General features: G+C 52.2%; 1 protein-coding gene across 1 annotated transcript in view; it reads right to left on the minus strand.

Annotated features, from left to right (window-relative positions):
• Nucleotides 1-10,805, minus strand: part of THBS3 (thrombospondin 3) — a 33,836-nt gene extending 23,031 nt beyond the window's left edge. Inside the window, 7 exon segments of the mRNA XM_029580903.1 lie at nt 75-223; nt 312-446; nt 2,621-2,647; nt 3,147-3,249; nt 3,801-4,057; nt 4,762-4,968; nt 10,423-10,805. Of these exon segments, the coding sequence (XP_029436763.1) occupies nt 75-223; nt 312-446; nt 2,621-2,647; nt 3,147-3,249; nt 3,801-4,057; nt 4,762-4,968; nt 10,423-10,510 (966 nt within the window). The 5' untranslated portion in view covers nt 10,511-10,805.
• Nucleotides 10,806-13,243: the final 2,438 nt, after the last annotated feature.

Below are 13,243 nucleotides of genomic sequence, written 5' to 3' on the forward strand. Positions count from 1 at the left end.
AAACCAGGGGACAGACAGACAGATAGTATAGGACTGGATGGACAGACAGGCGGACAGTAGGGATGAGCCCTTACCTCATCAATGTCAGTGCAGTATGTCCCATTCCCCTTGAAGCCGGGAGGGCAGGGCCCACAGCGATATCCGGGGTACTCGTAGGTCTCCATGCAGTCAACGCCATGGAAGCAGGGGCTGGGATTACAGCGTGACCGATGCTCATGGAAGCCTGAGAAAGAGAGAGAGGGGGGTGACAGGGCCCAGAAGAAAGTGCCGGGGCAGGGGCAGACAGACGGAGAGCCCACTCCGCTACTTACCACACACCTGACACTCCATGATGGTGTTCCTAATCAAAGACATCTCCTTCACCTGGTCCCTAATGTCCTCTCTCAGCTCCATCAGCACTTGGTTGAAGAGCGCCAGCTGCCGTACCAGAGCCTTGGTCTGTTCCCCTGTAAGAGGAAGAAGCACAGAAAAGACTTCCAAATGGACACCTTCACCCAGAGAAATGAGGAGGTAGGGTGCACTGTCCATGTAAACCAGAGACATGACCGCAGGGTCACAGAGGGACTCTACCCCCAGCCCCAGAGAGAGAGAGGGAGAGGGCGCGAGGGAGGGGAGGTTAGGGAGCACTGTCCCATGTAAACCAGAGACATGACCGCAGGGTCACAGAGGGACTCTACCCCCAGCCCCAGAGAGAGCGAGGGAGAGAGAGGGAGAGGGCACGAGGGAGGGGAGGAGGGGAGGTTAGGGAGCACTGTCCCATGTAAACCAGAGACATGACCGCAGGATCACAGAGGGACTCTACCCCCAGCCCCAGAGAGAGAGAGGGAGAGAGAGGGAGAGGGCACGAGGGAGGGGAGGTTAGGGAGCACTGTCCCATGTAAACCAGAGACATGACCGCAGGATCACAGAGGGACTCTACCCCCAGCCCCAGAGAGAGCGAGGGAGAGAGAGGGAGAGGGCGCGAGGGAGGGGAGGAGGGGAGGTTAGGGAGCACTGTCCCATGTAAACCAGAGAAATGACTGCAGGGTCACAGAGGGACTCTACCCCCAGCCCCAGAGAGAGCGAGGGAGAGAGAGGGAGAGGGCACGAGGGAGGGGAGGTTAGGGAGCACTGTCCCATGTAAACCAGAGAAATGACCGCAGGGTCACAGAGGGACTCTACCCCCAGCCCCAGAGAGAGAGAGGGAGAGGGCGCGAGAGAGGGGAGGTTAGGGAGCACTGTCCCATGTAAACCAGAGACATGACCGCAGGGTCACAGAGGGACTCTACCCCCAGCCCCAGAGAGAGCGAGGGAGAGAGAGGGAGAGGGCACGAGGGAGGGGAGGTTAGGGAGCACTGTCCCATGTAAACCAGAGACATGACCGCAGGGTCACAGAGGGACTCTACCCCCAGCCCCAGAGAGAGCGAGGGAGAGAGAGGGAGAGGGCACGAGGGAGGGGAGGTTAGGGAGCACTGTCCCATGTAAACCAGAGAAATGACCGCAGGGTCACAGAGGGACTCTACCCCCAGCCCCAGAGAGAGCGAGGGAGAGAGAGGGAGAGGGCACGAGGGAGGGGAGGTTAGGGAGCACTGTCCCATGTAAACCAGAGAAATGACCACAGGGTCACAGAGGGACTCTACCCCCAGCCCCAGAGAGAGAGAGGGAGAGAGAGGGAGAGGGCACGAGGGAGGGGAGGTTAGGGAGCACTGTCCCATGTAAACCAGAGACATGACCGCAGGGTCACAGAGGGACTCTACCCCCAGCCCCAGAGAGAGAGAGGGAGAGAGAGGGAGAGGGCACGAGGGAGGGGAGGTTAGGGAGCACTGTCCCATGTAAACCAGAGACATGACCGCAGGGTCACAGAGGGACTCTACCCCCAGCCCCAGAGAGAGAGAGGGAGAGAGAGGGAGAGGGTACGAGGGAGGGGAGGAGGGGAGGTTAGGGAGCACTGTCCCATGTAAACCAGAGACATGACCGCAGGGTCACAGAGGGACTCTACCCCCAGCCCCAGAGAGAGAGAGGGAAAGAGAGGGAGAGGGCGTGAGGGAGGGAAGAAGGGGGTGGTACTGTTCCATGCAGGTTATCATATGGGTCCTTTGCTAAACCCCTGTTTCCATGTCCGTGTCCTTACCTCATGGGTGATGTTCAGAGTGTCTGTAACATGCTCGCTCCCTTCACTTTTACAGTTTTCTTTTCTATTCTAACTTCAAACACCAGGAGCCAAAGTCATGTACCTGGGTCTGAAAGCTGCCCATGTGGGGACCATGTGCCATAGCGTGCGTCCTTTTGGCCGTATTAGGGGGCGTTCCTGGTGGCGTGTGTAGGATGGGGAATGACAATAATAAGCCCAGATTACAATTTCATAGCTCTGTGCGTTACTTTCTATGGACATTTTTCCCACCGTCTTAGTCCCGAGGCGCACGGTGTAGAAACAGCCCCCATCATGCATAAAAGTCTGGAGCTCTGTCAACGCCACTGCGCACTTAAGAAGTGAGGATCCCCTAACTCGCAGACCGCCAGAAGGATCTCCGCAGGCAGCGCTCAGATCTCAACCTCTCTCTGCCGTTCCGGCACGCTCACAGCACCTGGTGTCTCCCCCAATCCCACCCCGTCCTGCCCGCCCTGCGCCGGCAGAACTCACCTAGGATGGAATTGATCACTCCATTCACTGGAAGTAAAGAGACAGGAGAAAGGCGTCATAAACCCAATCACAAGATCATGGAGCATATCATGCCTTGGACATGCGTGTCATATAGAGTTCCAGGTGCTTACGTGATGTGTAATTGGAGCTCCGTGTGCATGGGTGTGCTGTGCCATTCTACGTGCTCTGCCTGGTACATGCGTGTCCTGCTCGTTATGTTAAGCCTGCGTGTGTCTAATTTGGAATCCCTTGTATTCAGCATGCTACATGTTAATTTGTCACCTGTAGCTAATTTGGAATTGTCCGTACGTCGCACGAATAGCTCTGCATATCACACACATGCATAGTCTCCCACTGCCCTGCACTAGAGCTTTCCTAGTGGCAAAGACGTGAGGGGAAGGCCGGAAATCCGGATGGGGTCTCTGGCGTTCCACCGGGACTGAAAGTAAGCAGACTGAGCAGGCCTTATGGGTCCTTCGCTTCCCTCGTGCTGCGTGTTGCACACACGCATGCAATCTGGCATTACCTGTGTTCTGTATAGATTCGTCTTCCTGGAAGGGGCACTCACTCAGGGCTCCAACCCTCGCTATGGATCCTCCCAGGATTAACTTCATGGATTCAATGGAGCCCTAACGGAGAAAGAGGAACCAATCAGGGAGGAGGAGGGGGGTGGGGGGAAGCATTCTCCCTCACTGTGAGGGCAGGTGCTGACTGTGGCTACAAAACTGATGACATCACAAACTATGATGATGTCATAGCTTTGCGAGAGGCACCGCTCAAACATCTGCTTCAGGTTACCTCTGCAGCACCCTCAGGCTCAGAGAAGGGGGAAGACCAGGAAATGGGCAGGGAGGGGAACCTCAGTGTACGGCTAGAGCTCAGTGCCCAACTGCATTAGAGAAAAAAAATGTGTACGATTTCACGAAATGTGCCTGGATAATTGCGCAGTGTCGACTTTACACAGAGAGCTTCAATGGATGTCAACCAAAAGTTGTTTATAAATTCAACTTCTCCTTATTCTAAAAATGGGAACTGGTTGTCCGCAAATACCATGTGGCTATAATTCATTCATATATGAATAAATAAAACATTTGCTCAGACAAAACACAACCTTTTGAGACACACACCTGGCTTTCCTCCACCCAGACCAGTCCCGGGGAGGGGGGTGTGCACCACTCACCTGCATCCTCAGGTATGCCTTGTGCCCCGTCCGAATTTCAGCAGAGTCAACCTCTGCCGCGGGGATAACCATCAGGTCCGGGAGCCCCATGCTGGAGTCCTCCTGCTTGCAGTCCACGTAGAGCTCCAGGGAGAGCGTGTCCCTGCGCAGGCCGCTCACCCGCACAATCATGGTGTGGCTCCGTCCATCCGACAGGTTGGCATTCTGCAAGCTGACTGCATGGAGTTTGCTGTCTTCCCGCACGTACCGCAGAAGAACTGCGAGGCAATTGAGGCAGGGGATGGTCAGCGCTCAAAGGGCCTCTGGGGAAATTAATCACGCATTCTGCTGTAGCACCGATAGCAAATGGACGTCTGCAGAAGGTGCTGGAGACACAGCACGCAGCGAATGTTGAAGACAAAGCATTCAGATACAGTAAGAAAGGGACTTCCCCTGCTTAATTTGGAGACAAGAAGGAGGGCATCCAAGAGCAAGCTGGAAGGACTATAGGAGCATTGAATCAGAGTAATTTCTGGGCTGGGCAGGGTGAAGCCAATGGCTGATTTCTATAGCAAAGATCTGGGACTGTCCAGCAGTAGCAAAGCAGCTGGGTCATCCAGAACCTATGGTTAAGGTGAAGTGAGGACCTTTCCAGAAAACCTGGTCTGCACTCAGTCTGGTCCCCCCCAGGGGTATGGGAGAGTGCAGTGGCAGAGTCAAGTTCTAGGGACCCAGAGATATAACTGACCACCATACGTGCGATCAGGAAGGAAGGAATGGGCTACAGGAGGGTGAGGGAATCAGAAGGTTTGGCTCCATAGCCTTCTGAGCTTCCTTCAGCCCACCCAATAATACAACTTTGTGGCCCTGCATCTTTGTGACCGTGACGCTGTGGCCTGGGTAAACAGCTGCAGGCATATTCTCGCACTGTCCTCCAGCGACCACCGTGGGCCGCTCACGTCCCCAGCCCCTCGGGCCTCACCTTTATTGAGTTTCCCAACGATGGAGATCTCCAGCCACTTGGTGTTGTCCTTTTTGGAGTAGAGTCCGAAGAGGACCCCCCCGAGCTTGGGGGGCAGGCGAAGGGTGGTGATGAGGTACAGGTCGTTCACTGCCAGCATCTCCGTCCTGACCTTGTCCACCACGCTGGACATCTGCCTGGCCTCACTGACGGTAAGGAGGTCTACCACTGCCAGGGTGAGGAAGGAGGAAAGGAAGGGGACGTCTTTAAATTATCATTTATTGCAACTCTCATGCAAGACAAACTCTGCGGCTACAGGCCCCACCCCCAAGGATTAATAACTTAAGTGAGCTCAGGCCGGGTCAGGCAACTCTCCAAGTCACACAGTGAGGGCTGGCACTGGAACTCCAGCATTACTTCCCGGTCCATTAGTGGCTCTCGGAGTGTAAAACTGTGTGAAGGGAATAAACAATATATGTTGTGTTCCATCTTGTTCCTCCTCTCACTGGGGGTCCAGGGAATATGCCAGTTATTGTCATATAATCATTTCTAAACCGACTCGCATGCAAAAAGCACTTAAGGAGAGAAGGGACAAGACCCCAGGACCAGAATCAGATAACTTTATTGCATGACAATTGTACCCATGACGCCAAAGTAATAGATGAGAGACAAGAAGGGAAACTCCTCTAGTGTTACAGTATAGGGGGCAGAGGGGAGCAGAGCCCAGGAGGTTACAGGGACACAGGGGACCTCCTCTAGTGTTACAGTATAGGGGGCAGAGGGGAGCAGAGCCCAGGAGGTTACAGGGACACAGGGGACCTCCTCTAGTGTTACAGTATAGGGGGGAGAGGGGAGCAGAGCTCAGGAGGTTACAGGGACACAGGGGAACTCCTCTAGTGTTACAGTATAGGGGGCAGAGGGGAGCAGAGCTCAGGAGGTTACAGGGACACAGGGGAACTCCTCTAGTGTTACAGTATAGGGGGGAGAGGGGATCAGAGCCCAGGAGGTTACAGGGACATGGGGGAACTCCTCTAGTGTTACAGTATAGGGGGGAGAGGGGAGCAGAGCTCAAGAGGTTACAGGGACACAGGGGAACTCCTCTAGTGTTACAGTATAGGGGGGAGAGGGGAGCAGAGCTCAAGAGGTTACAGGGACACGGGGGAACTCCTCTAATGTTACAGTATAGGGGGCAGAGGGGAGCAGAGCCCAGGAGGTTACAGGGACATGGGGGAACTCCTCTAGTGTTACAGTATAGGGGGGAGAGGGGAGCAGAGCCCAGGAGGTTACAGGGACACAGGGGAACTCCTCTAGTGTTACAGTATAGGGGGGAGAGGGGAGCAGAGCCCAGGACCAGAATCAGATAACTTTATTGGCATGACCTTAATTCTCATCCTAAATAACCTCCCTCCACATTCAACCTTATATCTTCAGAGACTTACTTGGTTACGTTTATTATTGAAATTACAACATGTTATGATATCTCAAAACCTCTTTGTTAAAATTTATTCACTTTGTAAACCGTTATGATGGCTTTCCGAATAACGGTATATAAAACTCTTCAAATAAATAAATAAATACATGACAATTGTACCTGTGATGCCAAAGTAATAGATGAGAGACAAGAAGGGAACCTCCTCTAGTGTTACAGTATAGGGGGGAGAGGGGAGCAGAGCTCAGGAGGTTACAGGGACACAGGGGAACTCCTCTAGTGTTACAGTATAGGGGGGAGAGGGAAGCAGAGCCCAGGAGGTTACAGGGACATAGGGGAACTCCTCTAGTGTTACAGTATAGGGGAGAGAGGGGAGCAGAGCTCAGGAGGTTACAGGGCCACGGGGGAACTCCTCTAGTGTTACAGTATAGGGGGCAGAGGGGAGCAGAGCCCAGGAGGTTACAGGGACACAGGGGAACTCCTCTAGTGTTACAGTATAGGGGGGAGAGGGGAGCAGAGCCCAGGAGGTTACAGGGACACAGGGGAACTCCTCTAGTGTTACAGTATAGGGGGGAGAGGGGAGCAGAGCTCAAGAGGTTACAGGGACACGGGGGAACTCCTCTAATGTTACAGTATAGGGGGCAGAGGGGAGCAGAGCCCAGGAGGTTACAGGGACATGGGGGAACTCCTCTAGTGTTACAGTATAGGGGGGAGAGGGGAGCAGAGCCCAGGAGGTTACAGGGACACAGGGGAACTCCTCTAGTGTTACAGTATAGGGGGGAGAGGGGAGCAGAGCCCAGGACCAGAATCAGATAACTTTATTGGCATGACCTTAATTCTCATCCTAAATAACCTCCCTCCACATTCAACCTTATATCTTCAGAGACTTACTTGGTTACGTTTATTATTGAAATTACAACATGTTATGATATCTCAAAACCTCTTTGTTAAAATTTATTCACTTTGTAAACCGTTATGATGGCTTTCCGAATAACGGTATATAAAACTCTTCAAATAAATAAATAAATACATGACAATTGTACCTGTGATGCCAAAGTAATAGATGAGAGACAAGAAGGGAACCTCCTCTAGTGTTACAGTATAGGGGGGAGAGGGGAGCAGAGCTCAGGAGGTTACAGGGACACAGGGGAACTCCTCTAGTGTTACAGTATAGGGGGGAGAGGGAAGCAGAGCCCAGGAGGTTACAGGGACATAGGGGAACTCCTCTAGTGTTACAGTATAGGGGAGAGAGGGGAGCAGAGCTCAGGAGGTTACAGGGCCACGGGGGAACTCCTCTAGTGTTACAGTATAGGGGGCAGAGGGGAGCAGAGCCCAGGAGGTTACAGGGACACAGGGGAACTCCTCTAGTGTTACAGTATAGGGGGGAGAGGGGAGCAGAGCCCAGGAGGTTACAGGGACACAGGGGAACTCCTCTAGTGTTACAGTATAGGGGGGAGAGGGGAGCAGAGCCCAGGAGGTTACAGGGACACAGGGGAACTCCTCTAGTGTTACAGTATAGGGGGCAGAGGGGAGCAGAGCCCAGGAGGTTACAGGGACACAGGGGAACTCCTCTAGTGTTACAGTATAGGGGGGAGAGGGGAGCAGAGCCCAGGAGGTTACAGGGACACAGGGGAACTCCTCTAGTGTTACAGTATAGGGGGGAGAGGGAAGCAGAGCCCAGGAGGTTACAGGGACACAGGGGAACTCCTCTAGTGTTACAGTATAGGGGGGAGAGGGGAGCAGAGCTCAGGAGGTTACAGGGACACGGGGGAACTCCTCTAGTGTTACAGTATAGGGGAGAGAGGGGAGCAGAGCTCAGGAGGTTACAGGGACACGGGGGAACTCCTCTAGTGTTACAGTATAGGGGGCAGAGGGGAGCAGAGCCCAGGAGGTTACAGGGACACAGGGGAACTGCTCTAGTGTTACAGGATGGGGGAGAGGAGAGCAGAGCACAGGAGGTTACAGGGACACGGGGGAACTCCTCTAGTGTTACAGTATAGGGGAGAGAGGGGAGCAGAGCTCAGGATGTTACAGGGACACAGGGGAACTCCTCTAGTGTTACAGTATAGGGGGCAGAGGGGAGCAGAGCCCAGGAGGTTACAGGGACACAGGGGAACTCCTCTAGTGTTACAGTATAGGGGGCAGAGGGGAGCAGAGCCCAGGAGGTTACAGGGACACAGGGGAACTCCTCTAGTGTTACAGTATAGGGGGCAGAGGGGAGCAGAGCCCAGGAGGTTACAGGGACACAGGGGAACTCCTCTAGTGTTACAGTATAGGGGGCAGAGGGGAGCAGAGCCCAGGAGGTTACAGGGACACAGGGGAACTCCTCTAGTGTTACAGTATAGGGGAGAGAGGGGAGCAGAGCTCAGGAGGTTACAGGGCCACGAGGGAACTCCTCTAGTGCTATAGTATAGGGGGAGAGAGGGAGAGGGGAGCAGAGCCCAGGAGGTTACAGGGACACAGGGGAACTCCTCTAGTGTTACAGTATAGGGGACAGAGGGGAGCAGAGCTCAGGAGGTTACAGGGACACAAGGGAAATCCTCTAGTGTTACAGTATAGAGGGCAGAGGGGAGCAGAGCCCAGGAAGTTACAGGGACACAGGGGAACTCCTCTAGTATTACAGTATAGGGGGAGAGGGGAGCAGAGCTCAGGAGGTTACAGGGACACAGGGGAAATCCTCTAGTGTTACAGTATAGGGGGAGAGGGGGAGAGGGGAGCAGAGCCCAGGAGGTTACAGGGACACAGGGGAACTCCTCTCATGTTACAGTATAGGGGGGAGAGGGGAGCAGAGCCCAGGAGGTTACAGGGACATGGGGGAACTCCTCTAGTGTTACAGTATAGGGGGGAGAGAGGGGAGCAGAGCCCAGGAGGTTACAGGGACACAGGGGAACTCATCTAGTGTTACAGTATAGGGGAGAGAGGGGAGCAGAGCCCAGGAGGTTACAGGGACATTGGGGAAGTAGTATTCTCAGTGTATTCATATGTTAATGTATTGAAGGCTCCCTTTCCCCTCCATTCACTCCTGCAGGCAGAGCCTGGCTCCAGACAGTCCTGCACTGAAGATTTCATCGTCCACATGGTGGCGCTGTCGAGCTGTGCTGGCTGGGACTGGCCTCGCTGCTTCCCAGTCACCACTTGCCTGTTAATCCCAACCTTCCCGTCTTCTTTCCCTTGAAGTGCAGGTGAGTTCCCCTGAGAGAGGGGCCCAGAGGGCAGCTGGGGTCATGCCTGACTCTCCTGACAAGGGCCTTCTGTTCTCACTGCAGGAGCATGGGCCGATATTACGGGGGGGATTTAGCTTCTTGCAGACCTATAGGCAGGCTGCAAGCCTTCTGCCATCCTATGTATGTGCAGGTTGCATGTATGTGGGACTTGCATGTAAGTAAGGTGGATTCCAGGGGCCGCAGCCTCTCTTTCAGTGTCCTTCCCCAATCTTTTCTTAACACCTTGCGGAGAAGAAAATTCTGCTTTTGCTCCACTCCAGGGAAATCCTGCAAGCTGCTGCCACGACTCCCAAGTCTCAGTGTGAATCTAAGAGAACTGCTTCAAACAAACCATGCATTTTCTGTGATGATTCCAATTTACTGTATTTAATTTACTGCTGGTATACAAAAGGAAGCCAAGGGCTACCAAACCAGCAGTTACATAAATAATATTAGCAAAGATGCAATTAACATGGATTCAATACAGACGGGGTCCTGACATTCTTCCAAGAGACAGAAACACAAGGGTTAACTTTAATAAAAGTTGTACACTTGCTATTCCATTCAAATTATGTGAATTAAATTGAACTGAATGGAAAAAGGACACATGAGCAGAGGGAAAGAGATACTTGTGAACAGTGGGAAAGAGATACTTGTGAACAGGGGAAAGAAGTAGTTGTGAGCAGACATGCAACAGTGTCAAAGAGACAAGTGAGCAGGACAGAGACAGATGTGAACCGAGGGATATAGACATATAAAACAGAGGAAAAGAGGCAAGTGAGCAGAGGGACAGAGGCACTTGTGAGCAGAGGGAATGAGACACTTGTGAACAGAGGCACTTGTGAACAGAGGCACTTGTGAGCAGAGGGAAAGAGACACTTGTGAGCAGAGGGACAGAGACACTTGTGAGCAGGACAGAGACAGATGTGAACCGAGGGATATAGACATATAAACAGAGGGAAAGAGGCACTTGTGAACAGAGGGAAAGAGGCACTTGTGAACAGAGGGAAAGAGACACTTGTGAACAGGACTCTCAGAGCCTTCCCCTACCTTGCAGTTCCTGCCTGGCTGACATCTGCGGGCACAAAGAAGTGAAGAGAAGCAGCAGTAGGAGTCGTGCAGGTCCTGTCAGCTCCATGCTGTGGCTTCTGAGCTCCTGTGGAGATGGAAGTTTGGAGTTTGCGGCGTCTGCAAGGAGAGCGGAGCCCGGAGCGAGACCCTGGCTGGGGCTGACTGAGAGGAGCGGATCTGTCAGTCACAGGCACCCATCCCTGCTCCCCCTGGCAGGCAGCGTTCCCTCTGCCTCTCCGAGCTCTGATGACACAGGCAGTCAGCTGGGGCTGGACGTTCCTCCCCTCCCAGGCTGTGCAGGGAGCCCAGGCAGCCACCCCTCGCCTGCAGGACCAGCTGGGAGCTGAAACCCACGTCTCTGCCTTTCGTTCCTCTAACTCCGCTCAGGGCTCTGACGTTTCCCTGCTCCCCCCCTCTAACACTGTGCCCAAAACAAACACTGAATAATGCATCCAAATTCTGCAAACCGAAATCCATCTTCCAGATACCATTAGTGCCTGCAATGTCCCCTGACATGTGAAGGGGAGACAAGCTGCAGGTTTTACCTTGTTTTGAGACAGGGGACTGGGGGTGGCTTAGGTGGTAAAAGTTTATTCCCAGGGTGGGGACACCATGGTAATCCGGGATGTGGAAGGGACCCATTGGCAGAGGAGAGGGGGCTCAGAGGCTGCTGGTACAGCATCTCCATGGACTGGCACCTATCAGTAGCGGCTGTCCCTCCACCTCTGGGTGACCCCCTCCACCTCTAGTGAAGCTCCCCATTCTGTGAATTAATTACCCCCTACCTACCCTAGTTGCCCCTGCCATGGGGGAATCCAGCATGGATTGATGACCTGATGCTTTTTCCGCCTATTATGGGACACAGGGGGAAACTGAGTTTTTGCTCGGCAGGACAGAAAGGAGATCCATGGTGATATAATATCCGCAGCCCTGGCTGCAGCTCCACGCCAGCAGGCTTTAGAGCGTAAGTGCACCGCTGGCTTGTGTAGTTAGTGGTTGGGATGGCCACAATCCGCCTGGAGGCAGCTCTTCTCCCACTAGGGTTTCCAGTTGACCCAGGTCAACCCAATGAGGATGGTCCAGTTCTCGTTTTGCTGGGTAGGAAATCCCGAACCAGACTAGCAATGACTTTTCCCTCTGCCATCCCTGGACTTACAGATGGCATCCTTACGGGCCTAGCCCCACAGGAAACTCAGAACGACAACTGCAGGCATGCAGTGGGCTAAAACCAGGACTGGGTCAGGGTCTAGGAGTTGACCTGGGCCATTTGGCACCCCGCCCTCCATTCAGGGCAGAACAGCAGGAGGAAAGTGACAGCAGGCTGGGGTCCAGGAGCATCCTGGAGAGGTATTTCCTGGCATGCTGGATAACTGCCAGGAGCCGAGCGCCCCAGAACAGCCTCCAGACATGTCGGCTTTCTGTTTCTGTCGCCATGGGTACGGGATAGAAACATGCACAGGTGTGTCTCTCACCTGGCACCTGGGAGAGCCTCTCCAAACCCTGCAGGCAGCCGCCATGAGCAAGAGCAGCCAAGAAGAAACCCCAGAATCCAAGGAGAAGCCATGCATCCCCCCAGAACAGACAGTAACCGGAGATATCATCATCCCACTCCTCCCTCCTCCGCCTCAGCAGCTCCTCACCTCTGTTTTGTTTCCACGGCAATGCACACCACACCTCACAGGCAAAACACACACACACATATATACACACAGATAAATACATTCACGCACAGCTGTTCATATATACACACATATATATATACAGAGATAAATACACACACAGCTGTACACATATACACACATATATACAGACACACACACATATATACTGAGATAAATACATACTCGCACATCTGTAATATATACACATATGTACAGATAAATGCATACACCACAGCTGTTCATATATGCACACATATATTCAGACACAGATATACACATTTATATACAGAGAAAAATACTCACACAGCTGTACATATATATATCCACAGATAAATACATGCACAGCTATACATATATTCACATATTTATACAGACAGATTTGCACCCACACATACATACATATATATATATATTTTTTTTGTTTTATACACAGAGATAAATACATACACGCACAGCTATTCACACGTATATACAGACACAGACACATATAAATATACAGAGATAAATGCATACATGCACAGTTGTACATATATACACACACATATATCCACAGATAAATACATGCACAGCTATACATATATTCACATATATTTATACAGACAGATTTGCACACACACAAATATATATATATTTTTTTTTTTATACATAGAGATAAATACATACACGCACAGCTGTTCACACATATATATAGACACAGACACATATAAATATACAGAGATAAATGCATACACGCACAACTGTACATATATACACATATATACAGCCATATCAACAAATGTATATATACAGAGAAAGATACAGACACATAAGCTCACATATATAGATAGATAATACATGCACATCTATATATATATATATATATGTATATACACACATATACACACACACACACATATTTTTCCCCTCTCCTCTCCCAATAATCTTATATAAAAACAGCAGGTACGCCCACCAAATTGGTGGCCCATGGCCTCCTGCCTTTGGATTTGCTTCAGTGTTAGAAAGTCCCTAATGGAGCGGGCTGCGAGGTCCGAGTGCCCTTGCACTTCACCCACCCTCACTAGAATGATCCCGGCTAACCTCCAGAAGGCTCTTGGGGATGTGGCATCCTCAGTAGATGTCTGGGGCAGAGCTGATCTGCA

This window comes from Rhinatrema bivittatum, chromosome 16 (genome assembly GCF_901001135.1).
Source record: "Rhinatrema bivittatum chromosome 16, aRhiBiv1.1, whole genome shotgun sequence".
NCBI classification, from domain to species: Eukaryota; Metazoa; Chordata; class Amphibia; order Gymnophiona; family Rhinatrematidae; genus Rhinatrema; species Rhinatrema bivittatum.